The following is a 25,090-nucleotide window of genomic DNA, read 5'->3' as shown; positions in this document are numbered from 1 at the left end:
TGGCAATAGACGGCAGATGAAGAAGAACATGCACTCACACGTGCGGTTGTAGGATTCATGGCAGGTGCGGGCAATCTCGGCTCCGAGCTGAAGGTAGTGCTGGGTTAGGCCCTCCGGGGCATCGTCTGCCCCCAGCGCAAACATGCCGCCGGCAAAGCAGGTCAGGTGGCCCATCTTGTGCTCCAGGAGGCCGCCTTTCCACTCGGCGATGTACGTCAGCCCCCTGCTGGACTTGCGGATCAAGTGAGTCTCGATTGCCTGAAAATAACACTTATTTTCAGTATTTGCAATCTCTTCTTAAATTTACACTAAAACATGTACCCCTTTCTCCCCCACAATTACTTCATAGAGGGACTAGGGCTGTGACAGTGTACTTTTTATACTATCATCAAAAAAGAAGGGTTTTTAGGAAGCACGTTTGGGAATAGTAGACACGGATAAAACTTATCATAGAGAAGAATAAATGAAAATGAATACACAGGTAGATAAAACTTTCCCTACCTTTATTCTAAGCAAACAAAATAAACACACTACTGTGCTCATTTACTGTGGTTAAGCTAATTTTATTGATGACCCAGTTATTACATTAATATTTCATTCTTATTTGATGCAACTGAACATCTTACCGTATTTTCCGGCATATAAAACAACCCCCTAATTTTACAGTTAAAACATAGGTTTAGGCCTATATTCGCTGTATAAGACTACCCCCCACTTCCGAGGCAACACCAGTTCTTTTTTTAATAGACTTTTTTTTAATAACAGAACACAGTGTACATGTTCTGTACCCGAAGCTACACTGTGTTCTAGTAAAAAGCCTGCTATCTGAGCAGGCTTTTTACTATCAGATTTACAATCTGAGTAGACTTTTTACTAGAACACAGTGTACATGTTCTGTACCTGAAGCTACACTGTGTTCTAGTAAAAAGCCTGCTCAGATTGGCCAGAGTCAGAGAGGCGGTCTATTAAAAAAAGAACTGGTGTTGCCTCGGAAGTGGGGGGTAGTCTTATACAGCGAATATAGGCCTAAACCTATGTTTTAACTGTAAAATTAGGGGGTCGTCTTATACACCGAAAAATACGATAGCTATTTACACGTCTCAGAGTACAAATTACAATAAAGTCCCTTAAGCAGATATCTGTTCATCAGCCAAAAAATGATTCTTTCTACATAGCAAGAGCTATAGCTTTTGAGCATGAATTAGAGAAACATTATTACCCTGTTACAGACCCTGCATAAAGCAGTATATTATTTTTGGCAGGATTCTGACCAAATTGCTACTTTTTAATATAACTAAGTTCCAAGGCCTCCAAAGCAATGTTTGTATGGCAACTGGCAAATGTAAGGATGGGAAAGTAGCTCTAAAAATGTTGTGTTACCCTCACTGGTGTAGCTCAGTGGATAGAGCATTGGCCTGCGGACTGAAGGGTCCCAGGTTCGATTCCAGTCAAGGGCAATGTACCTTGGTTGTGGGCACATCCCCAGTGGGTGGTGTGCAGGAGGCAGCTGATCGATGTTGCTCACTCTCTATCCCTCTTCCTTCCTCTCTAAAAAATCAATAAAATATATTTTAAAAAAATGTTGTGTGAAGTGCATAGAGAATTATTTAGGAAAAAAAGAGTATTGTATATTTTGTGATTTTTATCCTTCTATATTAGAAAAAAAATTAGTTTGAGGAAGCCTGTAGAATCCTGATTGTCTAATATATCATCTGCCCAAGTACCGTACACTCCATTGGCCCTGTGACTGGGTGAGCATCTCTCACTGTGATTCTTAGCATGGTCTCCAGAGAAGGCCATGACAGCCAATTAGAAGTCCAGGGTACTTTATTATTAAAGAACCTTAAAGGAAACCCCCCAAACCATTCCACTCTTGCATCAGACACTTTCTAAAACCCACTTGCAGCTAAAACGGATGAACTGTATCTCTAGCAATTCAACTATACAGAACAATAATGTACGGTACCCTCTCTGTGATAATAAAGATCTATCTCTGGCTGAAACCGGTTTGGCTCAGTGGTAGAGCATCGGTCTGTGGACTATAATGTCCCAGGTTTGATTCCGGTCAGGGGCATGTATTGTACGTTGGCTGCGGGCACATCCCCGGTAGGGGGTGTGCAAGAGGCAGCTGGTCGATGTTTCTAGCTCTCTATCTCTCTCCTTTCCTCTCTGTAAAAAACCAATAAAATATATTTAAAAAAAAAAAAAATCTATCTCTGTAAATACAACTGGACAAAGAAACTCTGCCGTGTAAGACATGGCTACTTGTCAAAATCAGAAGTTTAAGAGTTCTAGCTGTGCTTTCTGAGTTGAAAACACAATGGATTGAAAGTGTTTTTACTATTAAGAGAAACAAGAAACACGTTGACTTCAATTGTTCTTAATGGATTTTCCTGTCAATGATCTGTCTAAATACAATGTGTTGAAAGCTGTGTGGGTATAGTTCTAGAAACTGAGGGAAAAATACTTCAAAGAATATTTTAAATTTGCTTTTCCGGGAACAGCAGGTTTTAGGGATGAGAATTAAAATGTCTGCCAGGATAGTAATTAAAAAGTGACATAAAGAAAACCACAATGTATGGAGAGGAGCTCGCTAGGTTAAAACCTAAACCCCAGAGGAATGAAGAAAAAGAAACCTGGAAGAGTAAGTAGGCTTTTGATGTCCATCCTGTGCCTGAATAGAGGCTGTGCTAAATGCAGGCCGGGGTCCTAGCTGAGGGGTTTTAGTTCTCAGATGTGAAATAGCAGAGTTGTGTGGGGACCAATGTGGCATTTAATCTGGTCAATCAGAGCAAAGCAAGTTGCATTTATATTCAAATGAATAAATCAGTCTCTAGCAAAACCACCCAGACCTCTTCTGAGGAAGACCAGTTTTAGAACAATGGCTACATGTTTGAAATTCCAAATTTCCATTTTTTTCCCTCCCTCCTCTACTATAAATTATTTTAAAAAATTTACTATTCTAGATTTAAAAAAAATTCTAAGCAGTCAATTTTTTGATGGTTTCACCATAATTTTACATTATTTGAGATGCCTGAATAATAATTAATATCAAAAAATATGTTACCATATAAACTACTTTTAATAATCAGACGCATACTTGATTCTGCTACAAAATTTGTTTCTGAAAAGCTGGGTACAAGTTCAGGTACCTTATATAAAATAATTTTTTTTTTTACTTTCAAATTTTATTTTCATTTTTGACTGAGGTTTAGTTTACTCTCACACTGGCCACTTCCTAAAGACTTTGCTAAGCAGTTTCTGACTTACCTCATTAACTTACTGCCCATAAAGAAATATATAGGTGAGTACAGAAGTCCTATTCACAAATAAACCCATAGGGGTGAGGTGTTGACACAAATTTTAATCTGAATTTTTATTTCACACTCAACCTGACATTCAGTTGTCATGTCTGTAATACAACTGTAATGCAATCTGTAACACAAGGTGAGTAACATCTAAACTGTGAGGAAATAAACTAGAACTTTAGAGTATCCACCTAACACTTCTTCGCACACAGTCCGCAATTCAACAAGGGTTTGTTCCCTTTCATTCCTCCCCCATTTTAAAGGACCTCTGAAAACTGTTAATAATATTAAGGTGACTTCAGATTTTTATTTGAGAGTACTGTCCATGTATCTCTGGAGATAAGTTTATTTCAAATGTATAGGCAGGCCATTTTAACTTAGTGAATTTTCAAAATATAAATTCAGGATTTTTTCCTCTCCATAATTGTAATGGACTCTAAGCACAAAAATATCCTATTTTTTTTTTTTAGATATGCAAACCTTTTCCTTTCAGATATGTAAATCTTCACTGAGGTTTGAATTATGTAAAAAACTTAATTGCCCTCTGAGAACTGCACACATCGAGTATGACTATTGTTATAGTTACGTTAGCAGATAGTTTACTCTTCCTCACTGGAAATAATTTGTAACTCACTTATGTGGTATTCCATTTTTCCCCCCCATTAAAGCTTGATTGAATAAGTAAGTTACAAGTCAAAGCTGAGTGGCAAAGATGATTTAACTATTGGGTTTACCTGAACAGCATCAAAATACATCTGCTTAGCTTCCAGATCTGTCTTGTCAGACATTAACCATGCCTTTAGCAAATATTCATAAAAGCTGTCTCCGAGTCCTCCAACTGATACATGATCTGCAAGGGAGGGAAATGGATTTTAGAGTGATTCAGCCTTTAATTCAGACAATGCAGCAAAACTACATTAGCAATGAGGATGCGAAACCCTACGTCAACTGCAGCTTAGAGTTGCATTGAAATTCCAACAAACCTCTTGTTTTCAGAAAGACATTCTGAAACGAGCAGATGTGCTGTTAACTAATGCGATATACTCTAAATAATTACCAGGGTAATTTTGTAAGCAGGAAGATTAAAAAAAAAACAACCATATATACACTCTCCCACCCCCGACTAATTCCAAAAATCTGGTTTTCTAGTAAACATACCAAATGGAAATGTTTCACAGTATAAATTCTAATAAATATTTAATTGTTTAGCTCAATAACATAAACCATGGCAAAGCTATGAGTATTAGCAAATCTTTTAAAAACGTGGCTTGTTGCCTAAACCGGATTGGCTCAGTGGATAGAGCATCGACCTGCGGATTGAAGGGTCCTGGGTTCGATTCAGGTCAAGGGCATGTACCTTGGTTGTGCGCACATCCCCAGTAGGGGGTAGGCAGGAGGCAGTTGACTAATGTTTCTCTCTCATCGATGTTTCTAACTCTCTATCCCTTTCCCTTCCTCTCTGTAAAAAATCAATAAAATATATTAAACAAAATAAAAACGTGGCTTGCAATAAAATAAGAAAGGTCAAAAACGTTGGGTGGGGTGGTAAGAAAGAAGATAGTGGCAGGAGCTTTTCTTCCTCACACATCATTCCTGCAATCCTCCGCTGCCATTTATTATGCCAGACCCACCACATACGGGACCAACAATCCTGCACCTTGTAGGGTAGGTACCCTCATTAACAAGGAGAAACCTGAGCCTCACAGATGCTGAGATTACAGCCTTCTGATTCGTGCCATCTGATTCGACTCATTCAGAGGCTGGCATGTGGGCCTGCCTGCTCTTCACCAAATAACACGACATGGGCTCCTTTGCCCTTTTATCCTCTTGTTTTTCAAGCATGTGTAGCTACAAAGACAGATGTCATCCACAGAACTCACAGAGAACACGAGCATTAACAAGATGCACTTATTTTGGAAAATGGCACTGAGTGGCTACTCGGTAAACAACTGAAGAGAGCAAAAATTCTAAGCCAATAAGGACTGCGTCCATTCAGGCTAGAAGGGCTGTCTTTGTGAAGTGGTTAAATACGGATTTCATTGGAAAAGCCCAGAATAACAGTTTTAATTTTAATGTAAAAGAGTGGTTTTTGCAATTGTAGAGCTGGTTCTTAAAATAGCAGTGTTGGAAGTGACCTTTACCGTTTCCTAAGTAAATCACCACAGAAACCTCTGACATTTAAAGATTAAATAGACGAAGACCTATCTCATCAATAACGAGCCCTGTTGTTACAAACATGATTGCAGGAGACAAATGCAAGCGGGGCATGGCCAGGCGGGTCACTGCCCGGCTCCTGCCAGCACAACGAGGCCTGAAGGAGATAATGGGGAATGATGGCCGTGATCCAGACAGGCCCTCCGAGTTAAAGCGATGAGACCTGAAAGCCAGCCGCCAGAAGCATGCTCTGGGCTCCCCTCCCCCCACTGCTCCTTGGTTTATGATTCCATAATAGATTCAAGAAGCCATTTTGGGCATGTGGTGATTTTTAAAAAAGGAAAAAGGGATTACATAGTGTTACATGTATTTTAACTTTTTTTTTTTTTTTAGCAAATGCTAGTTAATTTTTTTTTTTTTTACTATTTTTAATTTCCTGCTTATAAAATTTTCATGTTAGGAAAGAATAAAAATAAAGGCACATGGAGGAGAAACAAGAGAGAAAGCCCTTGGAGATTTCAGCATCTCACTCACTAAGCTTCCTCTGGTTTGGAGGACTGTTTGTGTTGGCAACAGGGCCCGTGTAAATATCTTCATGGTGGAGGAGAGAGCTCGCCGGAGTTGGCCAGCAGGAAGGGACCGCCTATTGCTAGAAAGAACACATGTCGTGTTTTTACTCCCAAATGCTCTAAAGGTAATGAGTACTATTGTCACTCATTATTATATTTTTCTCCAAAGGGGGTAATGTATCCTTTTCCCCCCAATAGAAATAGCTCCCATAAAAGGATTCCTAATATTTAAAAAGAGAGAAAAAATAGCAAAAGAAGACAAAAAGAATACCCAGTAGCCTCATTTAAAAAAATTTTTTTTGTAGACTTTATCTGAATCTGAATTCCTCAGAGCAATTCCGCCGTGATGCTAGTGGCCCTATATGTACATTAGTGGTGTTAATAGTATTGGAAGAAGGGTGATGATTATTGCTTATTGACATGGAGCCCCACATCTGGTCTCAACAGCCACTGGATCTCTTTCCATGACTAGTGACCAGGGCCAGATGCTGCTTCTTAGTCACAGCTGAAGAGCATGGGAAACTGTTCCAAGAGGATAAATAGAACCGCTATTAAGAGCAGAGGCAGAGAGAGAGAGCCAGATTGCATACAGAGGGCATGAATGTCCACAAAATTCAAGTTAAGTGAACACCTACTAGGTGCAAGATATCGTGCGTTGGGTTAACAAATATGATTAAGACAAAGTCATAGCCCTCAAAAGTCTGGGTCCCTAGGTGGAGGGTAAGTAAATGAATAACTAGGAAAAGGACTGTAACCGGGAAGTACCCCAAGTGTTGGGACGAGGAGGAAGAAGGGGGTGCGTAGAGGGGGAATGGGTGCTGACAAATTCCAACAGGAGTCTTGAACTCAAAGGTCTCCCAGAAGAAATGGCATTGGAGCTGGGCCTTGGTAGAATGAGAAAGAAACAGAACAGGCACAAATCTGGGCACGGCCAAGCAGGCTTGATTAAAGAATAAAAACATAAGGCTTCCTTGTGGTTGGAGCCCAGGAGAGGGTGGAGGAGGAGAGACAGGGGACTCATCGGCCCAGTTTGTTTTCCACCAGGAAACTGACCCATAAGCAGCCCACATATAAAGGGCTCTCTGTACCAGGAAACATGGCCACATAGATAGTATTTGTGACCGGGAAGGTGAAGCCAGGATGGACCAGTACAACGGACTCTTTTGTCCCTTCCCGTAGTGACTCCTAAACCCGAAGTCACAGGGAAAGTAAAACAGTAAACCCTCAGACTTTTCTTCAACTTTTGAACTTCCATGAGGAGAACTCCAAAAACCCTGGCCTTTTAGGGAACCGCATCTGGCCATTTCGTCCTTAGAAAGCTACTCCAGTTCTGCTTTATCCCAAAAACTCCAGTGTCTTTCAAACTTTTTTTTATTGTCTTAGCACTCCTTTACCCTTTTTAAAAAAATCCTCACCTGAAGATATTTTCCCATTGCTTTCAGATAGAGTCGGGGGAGGAGATAGAAGCATCGATGTGAGAGAGATACATTTATTGATTGCCTCGTTCTAGCACTCCTACAAGGCCAGGATAGAGCCTGCAACCGAGGTACGTGTCCTTGACATGGAATCGAACCCACCACCCTTTGGTGTGTGGGCAGAAGCTCCAACCACTGAGCAAAACTGGCCAGGGCATCCCCTACACTTTCAAAAATGAATACACACCCCAGAAAACTTGTTTCTGTAATATTACCAATATTTACAATATTGGAAATTAAAACAGAATTTAATATATTTTCTTAATATATTTAAAACAATAATAATATACCCCACATAACAACTTTTTTTTTCATAAAAATGTTATATTTTTACAAAAAAGTAATTAGTGAGAAGAGTGACACTATTTCATATTTTTGTAAATCTCTTTGACATTTCCTGTTCTAGAACACAGGTGGATTTTCATATCTGCTCTACATTCCTCCTATACTATATGTTGTCCTGGCTGAAACAAATGAAGAAAACACGTCTCACAGTTATCCAGCTGCAAAGGGAAGAACATTTAAGTCTTTTCAGATTATGGTGGATATTTTTCTCTGATACTACAACAAAACATGACAAGTGGTTTTTTGTTTTTGTTTTTAAGGTTAGAGTGTTTTAAAAAAGTTGCAATGTAGAATTAGAAATCATATCAATGCATTTTTGTGCTGTTGCATTAAAATCCATCGTTCTCCCTTGTGCTTTGAACAGATCTTTTACATGATTTTTGTAAAAGCATGCATTGGTCATTCGGAAAATACTGCTCACTCGAATTGCTCTGATCTTCCAAATGTTGACACATTTCACTATACATTTGTTAATATCACCACCAATCTCATCAGAACAGTCTTCCAGCGTGGCTTAAAGGCAATGAGTTCATTCCTGGTGGCGTAGACACCTTTCCAGAGATTCTAATTTTCATGCAGAGTTCAAACTTTCTCATCGGGACAGACACGGCCAGTTTTCCTTCAGTGCACAGGCTCATTTTCAAGAACACATCTACTAATGGCCCCACTCGGAAAAACCAGTCTGTCTTCAGCTGTTCTTTCAAGTAGAACGGGTGACTGTGAAACAATAAGTTCAGCTCAGGACTCAGGATCACACAAGTGCTGTTCTGTGAGGCAACCGCTGTTCTTTATTAAGCAGCAGAAGTGCTTTAAGTGTACTTTGGATTTAATCACACAGAATATTACAAAGATGGGTATTCAATGGCTGAGATGTACTAGAATCAATAATTTATTTTTGCTTCATTATGAACATTCCTAAGTGAAACTGGCTTTTTTTTTTTTCCTCCCTTCTTCTTTTTATTCAAACTGCTGTGAAGATTTAAAATGTGACGACTGGGCGAAACCAGTTTGGCTCAGTGGATAGAGCATGGGCCTGCGGACTGAAAGGTCCCAGGTTCGATTCCGGTCAGGGGCATGTACCTTGGTTGCGGGGCACATCCCTGATAGGAGGTGTGCAAGAGGCAGCTGATCAATGATTCTCTCTCATCAGTGTTTCTAACTATCTACCGCTCTCTCTTCCTCTCTGTATAAAAATCAATAAAATATATTTTTAAAAAAATAAAATAAAATGTGACGACTGTTTGGAGCCTCGGCTATGGTTCTCACTTTAGTAGTTTTGCCCATCAGTAGTTTTGCAACCTCGGTGCAAATGCCAGCGTTGTGGCAGAAAGCCTCAGTATTATTATAAAAACATCTTTGACCTTGTGGACTCTCTGAAAGGTCTCTGGGATGCCCCATGATTGGTGGACCATGCTGAGGTTACGTGGCAACCTTGGTTATGGCTTTATGATCTCAAAAGCTAGGCCTTCCCAAGCCATTACTAACACGCATAGACTTTAGCTTTTTTTTTTCTTTTTCCTATTAAGTTATTCTAAAGCAGCAGTGAGGCGCAGCCAACTAAGGATATATGGCATTTAAATATAATGAAACAACTCAAATGAGAGTCAATTGTAAGGCATTCGAACACACTCGGCACAGCTAGGCGTCTCACTTAGTATTCTTCACCGGCTCTCAGCCGCTGCTTCATCTACCACTGTTTTTCCAAAGCAGCTTGAGGACATTTCTCTCAGCGACTCTGAATCATTACACCGCTGGTCAAAGTCTGCCAGGATCTCCAGTGAGGGCTTCTGGCACAATTCTTTCTCCTACCCTAAGGAGAACTCTACCGGCAAGAAACCGTTACCTGCTGGCTTAAAATTAAGCAGAAAAAATACGCCGTTTGCTCTTTCAATTTCCCAACCCTTAAAGACTCAGGCTTCCTCTCTCATCTTGTAGTCAAGCAGGAAGGAACTGTTCTGAAGTGGAATGATCTCGTAACTCTATAGAAGATCCTGATGACAGTCATTAAAACTAAGGGACAATTCCCCCGCCCGCTCACCCACAGGTCTAGTTTGTTACAGGCTAACATCCCCCCACCACCCTGGCTAGACCTTCCCTTTCTGATCAATAGCTTTAAATGTGCTTATGTGTCATCATGCTCACAGTTCTGCATGAAAAGCAAAACACTCTAGTTTCCAGGTAACACTTACAGTCTGTCTAGTGACAGAAGCCTATTTATTAAAGGGACCAGGTCTTCTTTCTCCTTTTCTAAACAATCTCCACAAATACTGTGCTTTTTTCTGCTTTCTCTCTCTGTTACCAGGATGGTGCTGGGTACCATAAAGAGCTAAAACAATGCTAATCTTTTTTTTCATTGTTGTTCATCCTCACCCAAGGATACTCTTTCCATTCATTTTTAGAGAGGGTGGAGGGGAGGGAGGGGAAGTGAGGGAGAAAGACATCAGTATGAGAGACACATTGATTGGTTTCCTCCCACACTCTCCCTGAATGGGCCGAGATGTAACCTGCAACCCAGGTATGGCCCTTAACCGGGAACCGAACCCGAGACCCTTCTTTGCGTGGGCCAACACTCTAACCAGAGACACACCCACCAGGACAAACAATAATAATATTTTGACTTACATTGACCCCACTGTCCACTACTGGGATTCAGATAGTTAGGATAAAGGCCTTGTGGTTTAACCAGTTTGTTCAGTACTGTGCGGATATTCATTACCTACAAAATAGAAAATAAAATGTTACTAGGAAAATTCAAAAAACAATTTTGGTGTCATTCTTCTCCCTTTCTTGATGATAGTTTTCCATATTAGAAAAAAAAAGTTGATTTAAATGGTGCAGGATTAGAGCAAAGTTAATCGCTACCAGCTTACAAAAATAACAGGCAGTAAGGAACACAGTCACACTGATCTGCCGTATCCCAGATGCCGTCCAAGGAACTAGTGACATTTCAGTGGATAAGCAAAGTCCATGCCGGTGGGATGAGAAAGACATCACATAAAGAAACATCCCATCTGCAATGCGAGGTCTGTGACCCGCCGTGATAAGAGCCATGGAAAACACACAGGCCGGTAATAGGACAGAAGGCTGTGGAGCCGTGAGGCTGTTACTCAGGGTGAGCTGGGGAGGCTGATGGAAGAGTACTGGAGCAGACACTTTAAGAAACGAAGGAGCAAGCCATGCAGAAATTGGAGGGAGAGCGACCTGGGCAAAGGGCAAAGGCCATGAACTGAGAGTGGGTTGGGAGGACAGGAAGCAAAAGGGAGACACAGGCCTTGCAGGCCCCGAGGGCTGATGTTATGCTGGGGGTGATAACTGAAGACGTGTGTGAGTGTGTGTGTGTGTGTAACCGGTGTGACTGGGGTGCCAGAGAGTGTGTGGCTGTGAGTGGAGCAGAGAAGTGGGTTGAAAGCTAAGGGCAGCATGGTGGGGTAAAAATGGATTTATTCAAATATCGATGTTTGCTTCTTAAAAATTAGAAATTAATTCAATAGCTACTTTGCATTCATATAACACTTTGAGTTTAAAAAGTATTTCATATGCCTGGTTCATATGGTCCATACAACTTTACATATTTTTAGTAAGAAAAAGAGTCCTGAGAAAGTGACGTGGTTGAGAGATAGGGAATCAGCCTTGGAAGCCAGGTGCTCTCACGCTGAGCTGGAATCATGCTGTGGGAAGACGGGGAGCTCACAGTTGGTTAAAGGAAAGGCGCATGTGACAAAACTTCATGAAAGGCTGCTATATTAAATGTGGTTGTTCTCTTCCACATCCAACATCATCAGGCCTCTCAGCAGAGGACACCGTTTCTCACAATGGATGAGAATCTCACCTTTTCAGCAAAGACGGGGTCTCCTGACAATTGGCTCAGGTGCATGAATTCCAAATGCAGGGTCCCAAATTCGGCCAGAATGCTGCTGCCTCCCGAGGCCCAGGGCCAGTTCCTTCCAATCCCACTAGAGAGGAGAACAGATGGAAGAGTTATGGGTCAGACTAATTCCATTTTTTCCACCGGCTCTCCACAGTAGAAGTGAAAGGTTCAGCTTTTGAAGAATGGCTCCTTAGCTTTTAGCCCACTCTGGATATTTGAAAGCATTGTTGTCTTTGACTGGGTACCAGTCTCAGGCTTTCACTTCTATTTCCAAATTGAAAATCGGTGTTGACTTAAGTCACAGAGAAGCTGCTATGTGCTTGCTGGCGGTGATGAACAAATAAATATTTTGGAAGGTACATGTGCCACATAGAGATGTATAGTCATTCCAAGTAGAATATTAAACAGAATCATACCAAAACATCCCCACCGTGTCCAAAATCCAATCTACAGCACCTCAACATTTCAATTAATTTCAGCCTGAGATTCCATGGACTGCTGTAGACATTCACATGATGTACAGTTTTTTCTTGGGTATTGGATAACTTTCAAAGATTCATTAGTAATCCACTGACACCATACCCTCTCCAAACCTTCCATTTACTGAACTTCCTTTCCTATGTTTCTCTTCACACTCTTTTACCTATATCCTAAGTACATTTTTTAAGGATTTACTCATTCCCTGACATATTTAATCTATGCTTAAAAATGTCAGCAAATTCATGTAATTCAAATTTAAAAGGGGTCAAAGGCAGAAGCTTCAAAAATTATTTCCTCTCATCTTGGAAAAATGCTCTTTAAAAAGAGTAAGTCCTAAACACACACACACACACACACACACACACACACGCTACTGAAACATGATCATACTCTTGGGTACAGTTTATTTCTGAAAAGCCACTTAAACTGTCAAGGCATAGGTAATAATTCAAATAAAGAATAAAGTCATGATTCTCCCGACCAGTCAATTCCCTCGCAGAAATTTGAAAACCCACATGTTGGTTTTAGCTCAGATGCATATTTACTAAATGCCAACTATTTGCCACGGACTATGCCTGATCCTGGGTTGTAAGATGGTTATGATGAATAAATCACTCTTTTCTCAAAGACCTTATAGTATAACGGGAGAGAAAGATCTAAGCATGAATAATTCCAACTGACTGTGGTAAGTGCCAAGGTAAATGTGTGTAGAGTTCCCCGGGCACCTACAGCCAGGACATGAGACCCAACACAGTAAGGATCACAAAAGGCTTCTTCCAGGAGGGGGGTCCTGAGTTGATTCTTGAAGGATAAATAAGAAGCCGTGAGGAAGGAATGGAGAGAGGGAGAATGCGGACATGGAGACACACAGCAGAAGGGCTGGCTGGGAGCGGGAGGCTGCTGCAGTGCCTGTGAGTGGAGCGCAGGAAAGCCAGCAGGAGAGGAGGCTACGGGTTCCACTGAGGCCACGTGTGAGTCTGGTGGGAGTCTCACTTTCCTTTCTTCCCAGGTTGGCCCCAGTTAAATACAGTTCCTGGTGTCCCCTAGATTTGCTAACCCCTCTGTCTTTTCCTTCTGTTTTCTCAGCTCTGGGCAAAGCCTTCCAGCCTGCGTGTCCTGCTGCAGGGAAGGCTGAGGGAAAGGAAAGCAACGTGGACAGCTGATACGTGACTTCTCAGCTGGCTTCACTCTGACTCCTGATTTCTTTGTAGAGCAAGATTTAGACTTTGTTCCAAAACGTTGACTTACAGTACATCTCATAAAAAGTAAGCAAAAGAGGCCCTTGCTGGTGTGGCTCGGTGGATAGAACGTTGGCCTGCAGACTGAAGGGTTCCAGGTTCAGTTCTGGTCAGGGCACATGCCCAGGTTGCAAGCTCGATCTATAGTAGGGGTTGTGCAGGAGGCAGCCAATCAATGGTCTCTCTCATCATTGATGTTTCTAGCTCTCTTTCCCTCTCCCTTCCTCTCTAAAATCAGTTAAAAAATATTTTTTTAAAAAGTAAGCAGATCAGAAAATCAGATATTCATTTATTTTGGAAATGCCTGATATTTATTAAGTTCTGAGAACATGAGTCAGTAATTATTTTCATGGTTGACTTACACAGAAAGAACATCTAACCATCCAGATAGGAGGAACAGCTACATTAAAGTTTTATTAACATATGGCAAATGCACATAGTAATTGGTCATTAATATGTTGTCATGACATTATTTTTTATAGCCCAACCATGCTATCACTGACCAAAGTCAATGAGCACTTTGAGCAAAATTACGAATTTCTAGGTTCTAGAGAAACTATTAAGGCCAATGCTGCCATGTATGGCGGTGCCAGGAGGGGAGGGCAGGATGACCTCATTTTGGAGAGGGCAGAGGACAGCGTGTTGAGGAAGCCAGCCCACTCCCAGGTCTCCTGGACTGGTTCTTTCCAGTACAGGGTAGGAGAGCATGTGGTAGCACCCTCAGATGGAAAATGTACACAGTACATATACACTAAACTGCAATGCAAATTACTTTTGTATCCAGACATTTGCTCCCAGCTATTAACATGGTAAGGCAAGAGAGAAAAACAGAGGTACAATGAAAACTTTAATATGTTTTTAAGCAAGTAAGATTTAAAAGGATTTTATCTATAACCCCCCTCCTTCTTTGCACACATTCATATCAACAGGCAAACAGCATTCTTTTCTATCACTGTTTAATTACATAGGGGCAAGAACATCAAAAGCACGGAAAAGGCTATCTCATGATAGCAGAAAGGATGCTGGGTTTAGAGTACATGTGATGTTATATGAAAGGATAGCTTAGGCTACCACTTTTTCAACCTACAGAATTAATGCATTTCAGTAAAATTGTAAGATCAGCAGTTGCATTGGTCAAGGAAGGGTTTCAAGAAGTCAGAGGAAGCATCATTATATTTAGATATTAAATAAGGCCACTTGCCCTGTCTTAGGCAAAAGTTTAAAGACTCAGAGGTTGGCTCGGGGCATAGACTGTGGGGCCATCACAGCTAAAATGCGTGTGCGTGTCAGGGCAAATGGCGCGTGTGCATGTTAGGGAAATGGTGCCGGCTTGCACAGCACATGTGCAATGAGTGAAAACCAAGTTCTAGTTACTCACGGAGTGAGTCCTAGGATCTTTTTTATCTTTAAATTCTACGACTCTACTCAGGAACCTATGTACTTGTGTGGCTCTAATATCTAAAGTGACATATATGGACAGTGGGCATTTGACGCCAAAATGGTGGAGCTGAGACAAAGGGAATCGAATACACAGAGAGTCTTGCTCCTCTGGTCTGGCGGTCAGGGTGCCCTGGGCACAGCATGATACAAAAGGCTAAACTTTCTAGGCCTCTGGCTCCAAATGAATCTCATCGGAAGAAATAGGGGATTTAAAATGTCTTGGACTTGACTCAGTGTGGTGAATACACAATACAACGTACAGATGATGTGTTACAGAGGTGTACAGATGAAACCTATATAATTTTATTAAGCTATGTCACCCCAATACATTCAATTAAAAATGTCTTTAACCACAGTTCCATCATCAAAGTGTTTTAAAGGCAGTCCTGGTGTTCTTTAACTATTTTGTCTTTATTTTACCAACACGAATACTATTTAAAAAATACTTTAAAGATAAAGTAACAGTTTGTGTTCAGAAACTATTAGTTCCACAAGGCAGGCATGAAAGAAAAGAGTATTTTATTAATATTCCAAGTGCGGTTACAATGACTGCATTTTAAGCCAAAACCATGAGTCAGCATATGGAAATGTATACACAAAAAGGCAATTAGCATGGTCTGGGGAGCTGCCAAGTGTTTGTTTTGGTTCAAGGAATCCTGGAACAGAACTTCAGACTTTTGTGTCATTCTAATTTCATTTCTTTCTGTTTCCTCCAATCCCCAGTTTTCCCATTTTAATTTGGAGTGTCATTTTAATAAGCAGCTGACACTTCAACAACATGGGTTTGAACTGCAGGGATCCACTTATATTCAGATTTTTTTCCCCCAACAAATACTGTAAATGTATGTTCTCTTCCTAATGATTTCCTACTAATAACATTTTAACTGATTTTATTGTAAGAATACAGTACATAATACATAGAACATATAAAATATGTTCATTGACTGTCTATGTTATCCATAGAGCTTTCAGTCAATAGTGTAGGCTATCAGTAATTAAGGTTTTAGGGAATCAAAAGTTTCATGTGGATTTTCAACTGCAAACGTGGTTGGCATGCCTAACCTCCGCATTGTTCAAGGTCAAACATATTGTATATGCGTCAAGTTTTCATTTAATTTTAATTTCCAGTAGTCTACAAAGGTAACAGTTCTTTGAAAACAAATCATCAAAACGAAAAATTACTGATTTTGGAAACTACAATGTCTTCAAAAATGGAATAACTATGAATCTTTTGAAAATGTGGAATAGTATTTTATTCTTTAGAGACTTCATTTGAATGTAGTTTATTAGCAGTGGCAGTATACTGCGCTCAAAACAAGAAGGTATAATTATTTACTGACCTCACAGCTTGGTAAGCAGTGGGCATTATGTGTTTTTCCTTCTCTCTCCCAGGAATGGTTAACAGCACCAAAGGGAGGAACTGCAGTACTAATGACACTGTTCTACTCAGGGCTGAACCCCATGGGAGCGCTGCTGACTCCTTAGCCAAGAGCTCGAAATGAGTCCAATAGCCAGGGGGTTGTTCTAAATTGATGGTATATATCTTTCAAAATAATCTTAAACTGAGGTACCTAAAGTTTTGTTACAGTTATTGCCCAGACACAATTTATATCCTTAAATTACTCAGTATAATCAAATATAGCAAGAAAAACAAAAATGTAATTTTTACAGAAATGAAACAATTCCAAAAAGACAGATGAATATATAAACAAAGCATTAAGTAGTTGTAAAGTCTCAATTAGCTCTGACTTTCAGATTCCCCTTTCCTTGCTATTCTATTCGAAATGGGAAATGGGCCAATAAAAATTTTCTTGAGGATTAATGACAATAATTTCTGATTAGCTGAGAAGTAAACAAACTCTCTTCAAGGTCATAGTACGGAATACAGCTTACTCCCTGGCGGGCAATGGAGTTTGACAAGTTTTAGGAGAAAAAAGTCCCCCCTCCCCCCACTCAGTGTATTATGGTGAAGCCTTCCTTATATATATAGCAAATGGAGAGGCATACATGGATATTTATTTCAAAAGAGCAGGTAACTTAATATTATTCCTTTTGGGTTTTAGCACAAATTAGAAAAGACTAATTAACAAGTTCATAAATGAGTGCTCCATTTAACTGCATTCCCAGAGCTCAGGGATGTTGAGCGTTAAGGGATTTAGTCATCACTCATTACGAATGCCTCCTTCCTGAAGGGTTCACACAGCTCCATCCTTTCAGGCTTGTGGTCTAGGATCCCACTAAGAGTTGAGCCCACAGTTCCAGGGGCTGCAGTTCTAAAACCAGTCAAGATTCTATTGTAGACCACCCGTGGAGAACTGGTCTTAGGAGGACCACTTCCCCAGGCTTATCCCCCGGGAAAAGAAAAAGGGGAGTCAGGGCAGCCATTTGATGACATTGATTCATAACCTACAGCTTATTATTACCTCTGAATAGCAGCATGTGGGCTAAATCTCCAAAGGATTTCCATACTTACATTTAAAAAATATATATATTTTATTAATTTTTTTACAGAGAGGAAGGGAGAGGGATAGACATCGATAAGAGAGGAACATCGACCAGCTGCCTCCTACACACTCCCTACTGGGGATGCGCCTGCAACCAATGCACATGCCCTTGACCTGAATGGAACCTGGGACCTCTCAGTCCGCAGGCCAATGCTCTATCCACTGAGCCAAACCGGTTTTGGCAGGATTTCCATACTTTCATTTTTTAACAAAGCGCCAAAATAACATTTCTTAAATTAGCCATATCTTGCTTCGTATTATGGGGTTTTATGCAGGATTGGAATGGAATACTTTCACTTTAGTTTATTCTCCCTCTCAATACTGCTGCCCTTGCATTTGACTATCAAATTAGTGTATTCTCACCCTCAATACTGTGGGCCTGTATCTGACTGTTAAGGATTGGAGGAGAGGCTGGGAGTTACAAAGACTGAGATGGTGAGAAGCCCTCTCTAATTCTGTAACTAATCTGCTCACGAGGTCCAAAGACGCCAAAATTCTGTTTTCTAGTTGTCCTTTGGGTTATATCTTCTTCTCTACCATAATCAACAGACTGCAATAATGGGATGTAGCTTCTGCCCAGTTATTAGGCAAACTGGGATGTCCTATCAACAGCACTGATGAAAAGGCATTTTGGTGCATGGAGGCTGTGCAGGCATGCAAACACACTTACTTTACTGAACTTAAGAACAAATCATAGTCTATACATCGTTTTAAATATACACGACATTTTTTCGTGAGCATGCCCCATGCCAATCAAGGTATATTATTATTATTGTTGAATGTGGAGTATCTGATTGGATAAATTCTAATTTATTTAAACATACCCCTACTAAAGGACATTGAGTCTTATTTATTTATTTTTGCCACTATAAACGATTTAGCAATATGTGTTTTCTTTCTTTCTTTCTTTCTTTCTTTCTTTCTTTCTTTCTTTCTTTCTTTTTTTTTTTTTTAAGGCAAACTTATATTCACACAGAAATATTCACACAGATACCAGCTGGAAGATATTTAATTGTCTGAATTGGGGATGGCTTTGGGAATGTGTATTGGAGGCATAAATGCCCATTGTGGAGCTGTTTCTCTTTTCCATTTGGTAGCCTCTAGAATTCCTGGGATACCTCAGACCCACTGCTGAAAGTCACTGCATCATCTCCTTTAACTCTGGGGGGGGAGGGGGGGGCTGCAGACAAGCATTTTTATCCAGATACTTTTCTAAAAACCTCAGGATAAGCAGGAGCATAGCACAGTCCGTCTTCAGAAACGGTAATCCACTAATATTAATTTGCCAGGCGTCCCCTTCCTTTGGTTTTATATAAACATTTGCTCCATCGTTGTAAGAGTTTAACACAAATCATGGTTAAAAGACATTACTTAAGATTCAAGACTTTAGTAAAAATTGGGCTTTTATTCATCTCTTTGTCTGCCTTTCATTTGATGGGTCTATGACTCACCTTTGAATCAAACTAAATGCAATTAGCGCAGACTCTGGCTTTTAATTCTCCAGATTCTGTTCTACAGTCTTTCAGGAACCAGAATGTCCAGGACTGCTCTCTTCTTCCAGTCAAAGACCCTCAGGGACTGACTGGTTGACACAGCTGTGTAATCCCTAAGTCCAAGGGCAGTGCCAACAAACAGAGGCACTTGATACATGTTTCATTTAATAAAATTAAAAAAAATAATAATGAAAATATTGTGTCATTTGTTTCCACCCCTAACATATGTAAATAACTTAATCTTATATTAGTGTCACCATTTAGCTCTCTTATAGTCAATTTAGGAAAAAAAAAATCCATTCTAGCCTGGCCAGCATGGCTCAGTGGTTGAGCACTGACCTATGAACCAGGAGGTCATGGTTCAATTCTGGTTAGGGAACATGCCTGGGTTGCAGGCTCGATCCCCAGTGTATAGCATGCAAGAGGCAGCTGATGTTTCTATCTCTCTCGTCATTGATGTTTCTATCTCTCTCCCTCTTCCTTCCTCTCCAAAATCAATAAAAATGTATTAAAAAATTCTTTCTAGGCTGGTCACGTAGGCTACTATCACAAACTTGAAGTGGTCTGAAGTTGTGTTTTCTAAGAGTTATGATGACATAAGGAAAGTAAGGACAGGATGGTAAATTTTTATGAAGGCTAAATTTTATTCAGCTGAAATGATTGTCTTTTTTGTCCTTCCCATTTTTGTGATGTTAGGCTTATCTTTTTTTCATTAAGATGAAATAATGATAGCAGGCAATTTTTCTTTTCTGGTGTCTTTTTTTAAATTTTTTATTAATGAGATAAAAACATTGGCAACTAAGGCTGGCCTCTCAACAGCTGGGGAAGCTACTTGGCCCAGGAGCTAAAACTCTGGCACCATTGACCTTTAAGATGCAGCTAAAGCGATGGAGCAATTGCTAATGGAAAAGGACATCTTACTATCCATTATGCCACAACTAATGTAAGTGTCTGGCCGAAATTCTGAGGTAGGAAAGAATAATATTCAACGATTTCGTTCCACATGTTAAAAGATGAGCACTTTGAGGGTATCTTGCCAAACTCAGCAAGTAAGATTGAGTCAGTCAGCCGACCCTAATGGACTGAGTGCTTACATGTGCCAGGAGCCGTGGAGTGCACCCATCGAACACTGTGGGAAACCCGCTAAGGTTCTTTTAACGGTCCAGATGGTCTGTTCTGAAATTCTGGAGCTTTGGGGCATCCATTGAAACTCAATTACACTTTCGTCCAGGCACTAGAGTAGAGGTAAAACAGTTTTGTTTTTTTTCTGGAGAACAATTTATGTTTTTCCTATGGGCATTCCTTAGAGGTCTTTAGGGAAGAAACCAAGTGGGTCTAATTAATTTTTAATAAAAGAAAGTGAACTTGGTCTGACTGGTATCTGAAACGCATGATATCACAATAGGAAGTTCAGCAGATCCTCAATGGAGGTTTTTTTTTTTGTTTTTTGTTTTTCCCCCCAGATATTAAACTACTTGGGAGTAATTGGGGAAGATTCATCACCGGATGCTAGATAAATTAGTTATCATTATACTTCAGAGTAGGCAATACATTGCAAAATCAGTAAAGCAAATGCTAAATTAAGAAGCCTGTAGTGGGAAAATGTTGCTAAATGCTAGAAATGCTGTTAACATTCCCAAATGATAAATTAGCAGCAAGAAAGTTCAGGAAAATAAGTGATGTCTAGGTAATCTGGGCCAATAATTAGTGTGTTAAGCTGCATTATGTAAATTCAGACAATTCTCTTAGCATCTTAAGAAAGCTGGACAGTTAATTAAACCGCCTTGTTATTGAAAATGCTAGCTTTTCTTAGCTTTGAGTTTTTCTGTAAGAAGTATCATATAGCTGAAACTGGTTTTGCTCAGTGGATAGAGCGTCAGCCTGCGGACTGAAAGGTCCCAGGTTCGATTCCGGTCAAGGGCATGTACCTTGGTTGCGGCCACATCCCCAGTAGGGGGTGTGCAGGAGGCAGCTGATCGATGATTCTCTCTCATATGTTTCTAACTCTCTATCCCTCTCTTTTCCTTTCTGTAAAAAAATCAATAAAATATATATAAAAATAAGAACTATCACATAAATAAAAATGCGTGCATAACTTGTGGTTAGAAAAACAGATTCAAGATCTCTGGGAACAGATACTGGAGACTAAAGCTATCATGCTACTTCATTCTCATTTTCCTGCCTTCTGTCTACAACGTATGGTTCAGAGCCTGTGGAAGATTGTGTTATGAAACAGTGTAGCAACTGGAAGTTTTAAAGACATAAAGATTCAAAAAAGCGTGACAAAAGAATAAAGAGGATGATGGAGAATAAAGAATACAGAGGAGGAACAAATAACTGAGGAAAACTCAACAATGAAGACAGATATTCTCAACAGAACATGAGCTACTACAAGGAAAGCACTGTCTGTTCCGTTTCGGCCTGCAGTGACTCCCGCATATAAAATACAGGCTCTGCAGAGTGTTACCTGCCTGTAATGAGCTCTATGCTGCCTTCTGACACCTCCGTTATTTAACTTTCTGCCTGTGTAAACACCCCTCCCTAGCTGCAGAATACCGGTAAGTCCTAAATGCAGAGGCACGCTTCTGTTTCTTTTACCACCGTCACCTCCTCAAATAGGTTTTTGCAGAGTCGATGCCATCATTTGTTGATGGTTGCATTTATATATGGAAGCAACAGATTCCTTTCGAACATAACCGTAATTCATATATATTATAGGAATTCTTTATATCATAGGAAAAAATCTGAAAAATATAAATGAACTCGTATCATCTGCAAAGTAAGAATAATCAAAATGGGTCATTCACATGGTCTCAACTGTTGGTGGCCTCCTCATGCTGATAGGAACATTAAAAAGTGTTTCAAAGTACGGTTGGCCTTCGAGCCACAGGAGTTTGAATGGTGTGGGTCCACTTATACCTGGATTATGTTTCAATAAGTATTGTGAATGTACTTTCTCTTCCTTATGGTTTTTTAGATAACTTTTTTTAGTTTGCTTTATTGAAGAATACATACAAAATATCTGTTAATCAACTATTTACATTAGGGGTGTTGAACTCAATCAGAGAAGGGGCCAAAATCTAAAATCCAGCCTAAATCGCGGGCCGAATGGTTTACTGAACAGTCATAAACTGACAATGTCATAAACTGACAGCGGAGTGCAGTGATGACAGCGCGGTGCGGGCCACATTGCAAGGCCTGGCGGGCTGGATTTGGCCCGCGGGCCTTGTGTTTGACACATGTGATTTACATGATTGGGAAGACTTCCGGTCAGCAGTCTGTTATTAGTAGTTAGGTTTTTGGGGGGTCAGTCAAAAGTTACACGTGGATTTCCAGCTGTGTGTGAGGATAGACACCCCTCACCCTCATGTTGTTCAAGGGTCACCTGTGCTGAGTGAATGGTGGGTGGCACTTCGATAGTAAAACTACCTATTCCATAGCAGACATCGTCAAAATATAGGAGTGTGAACGGACATGAATAACTGTAGCTTTAAAAAAATCTTTATTATGCAATGTCTGTTAGCTCTGTAAAACGAAAACATCAATATGGTGACTTGCGACCACACAATCATTTCTATGACCTTTAAGGAAATACTTTGATATAAAAGTGCTCACATAAAAAGTTGTAACTTTAATTTGCTGGAAAACATTTGTAAAGCTAAAAAAAAAAATGAAGGTATCAAAATAGTAGTTTGAAAGGACAAATAATCACATGCATTTTACCTTTAGGAACAGGAAGAGAGAAAACACCCTTTTCCCCCTTTGCTTCCTGCCCTGGCGGTCAGGCTCTGAGCTGCAGAGGGGCACGCTAACTGCAGGCCCAGAGCGCTGGGGGTAATGATTGCTGCTCCTTACAGGCAGAGGGCAGGATTTGGTGATTCGTGAAGAGAACCTCAGAGAGACAGAGGAATCTGGAATTGATGGGGAGGGGGTGACATTTTGTCAGAGTAAGACCAGGACTCGCCTCACAGGTCTGGTGGGAAATGAACTGCTGTGAAATAAGGCACTGAGCTGGTAGGAGGATTCCAGAGTTTTATGGATTGGGGCTTTCTTAGTACAAAATAAATCTCACAGCTTTGACGAGGGCCTTCGTTTTTCCTTAAATGTCAATGGAAGAACAATAACCCTGCTGAGGAGCGATGTCTCCCCTGATTGCAAATGAAAAATGCTCTCTTGGGCCCCATGGGCAAAATGTACATTCTTAGAATGTAAGATTACCTACTCCAGTTATTAGCAAAATGCCAAGGTGAAACCTGGCACGGCTATCCTGAAAAATGAAGGGCTAAGAAGAAAGGGAAAGAGGATGACGTGGCATCTGAGGAGAGCTTCTTTAGAGGGGCTTCTTGGAGAGATCTCACTGAAGCGGAGATCTTCAAGCTAAGGCCAGCAAGACAAAAAAGACCCTGTCAGCGCAGACCTGGGGGTGGCTCCTGCCAGGGCCCTGAGGTGGGCGTGACTCTACAAAGCATGAAAACAGGACAGTCGGTGAAGGGACTCTCTGACAGGGACCCTGGACAGCTGATAGGGGGCTGATCTTACAGAACCTGCAGGCAGGAGCAAGCATTTGGATCTATTCTAAGTGCAAAGGGAAGTCACACACAGGTTTTAATAGGAGGTGATAAGATCTGATTTCACTCTGGACACTGTGGGAAGAGATGATTATGTGAGAGCAGCTCTGAAGTCAGCTAGCAAACAGGTCTCCAGGAGAAAGACAGATGGTGGTCTGGACAGGGGACAGCAGTAGAGATGGACAGACGCGGAAGGGTTCAGGCTATGCCTGGATGGAAGTGTTGTCAGGAAGAATTGGAATTGGGGATGAGGGAAGACAGAAACGAAAGATGATTTCTAGTTTTTTGGCTTTAGCAGCTGGGTGGTTACTGGTGCTATTTAAGAGTATGGGAAAGATAGAGGTAGGAATGGGCATGATAAAGGAAAGTATGATTTCTGTTTCTAGTTTTTGCTCTAATAACCATAAGTAGCAATTATAAAGAAAAAACCTCCAATTTCATCATTTTAATTTTCCTTTCTTAGATTCCTATAAAGATCAATTGTTTAATTCAAAGAACTCTTTTGTGCAATGGCTTTTCTAAAATAATTTTCAAAATCTAAAAACATACATAAGGCAAAACTTGAAAACATACAAAAGATTATGTTATGGAAAGGAATCGCTTCATATTCCAAACTAGAGGCCTGGTACACAAAATTTGCACATAGGGGTGTGTGTCCCTCAGCCCAGCCTGAACCCTCTCCAATCTGGGATCCCTCTCACAATCCAGGACTGCTGACTCCCAACTGCTTGCCTACCTGCCTTCCTGATTGCCCCTAACTGCATCTGCCTGCCAGCCTGATCACCCCCTAACCAATCCCATGCTAGCCTGATTGATGCCTAACTGCTCCCCTGCCAGCCTGATTGCCCCTAACTGCCCTTCCCTGCAGGCCTGGTCTCCCCCAACTGCTCTTCCTTGCAGGCCTGGGTCCCCCAACTGCCCTTCCCTGCAGGCCTGGTCACCCCCAACTTCCCTCCTTTGCCGGCCTGGTCACCCCCAACTGCCTTTCCTTGCTGACCATCTTGTGGCAGCCATTTTGTGTCCACATGGGGGCAGCCATCTTGTGTGTTGGAGTGACAGTCAATTTGCATATTACTCTTTTTTATTAGATAGGATTCCATTATTATTTCTCATAGTAAAAATAATAATAATTAACTGATAACTCTTACACAAAATTTCTTAGTGCATGATCATTAGACAAAATTAAAACAACAACCATAAATGAAAGAATACTATACATATTTTTTTATACTGATTTCATGAAAATGTAAAATATCTTGTGCTCTACCTCATTACAGTTGGCTAGTGTGTGTGTGTGTGTGTGTGTGTGTGTGTGTGTGTGCGCGCGTTTGGAGGGTGTGTGGTGACTTATTCAATAATTTTTCTTTCATCTCAAGTTCTGCTATTATAAAGAATGTTACAAATTCTTGGACAAATCTCCTGGATAAAATGCTGTAAATGGAATTCCCAGGTTATCAATATGTATTTAAATTTAATAAACACCACCTGATCACCTTCTAAAGACTTTGCCAAGGCATACTTCCTGTAATTATGCATAAGAATGTTCTTGTTCCTAACTCTGGGCATTTGTAAAGTGTTTAAAACTTGGTGAATCTGTTAGGTGGAAAAACAAAACCAAACCAAACACATCTTAAAGCTATTTTAATTT

The 25,090-nt window shown here is 40.6% G+C and overlaps 1 protein-coding gene across 1 annotated transcript in view; it reads right to left on the bottom strand.

Annotated features, from left to right (window-relative positions):
* MAN1A1 (mannosidase alpha class 1A member 1) overlaps positions 1 to 25,090 on the bottom strand; it is a 143,636-nt gene that overhangs the window by 12,617 nt on the left and 105,929 nt on the right. The window contains exons 7-10 of the mRNA XM_084889940.1: positions 11,681 to 11,804; positions 10,474 to 10,567; positions 4,043 to 4,158; positions 39 to 258 (exon numbers count right to left, since the gene is read on the bottom strand). Coding sequence (XP_084746066.1) covers positions 39 to 258; positions 4,043 to 4,158; positions 10,474 to 10,567; positions 11,681 to 11,804 — 554 coding nt within the window. The remainder of the gene's footprint in view (positions 1 to 38; positions 259 to 4,042; positions 4,159 to 10,473; positions 10,568 to 11,680; positions 11,805 to 25,090) is intronic.

Source organism: Pipistrellus hanaki, assembly GCF_964339955.1.
Source record: "Pipistrellus hanaki genome assembly, chromosome: 7".
Taxonomy (NCBI): domain Eukaryota; kingdom Metazoa; phylum Chordata; class Mammalia; order Chiroptera; family Vespertilionidae; genus Pipistrellus; species Pipistrellus hanaki.
This window is presented reverse-complemented; position numbering and strand designations above follow the sequence as displayed.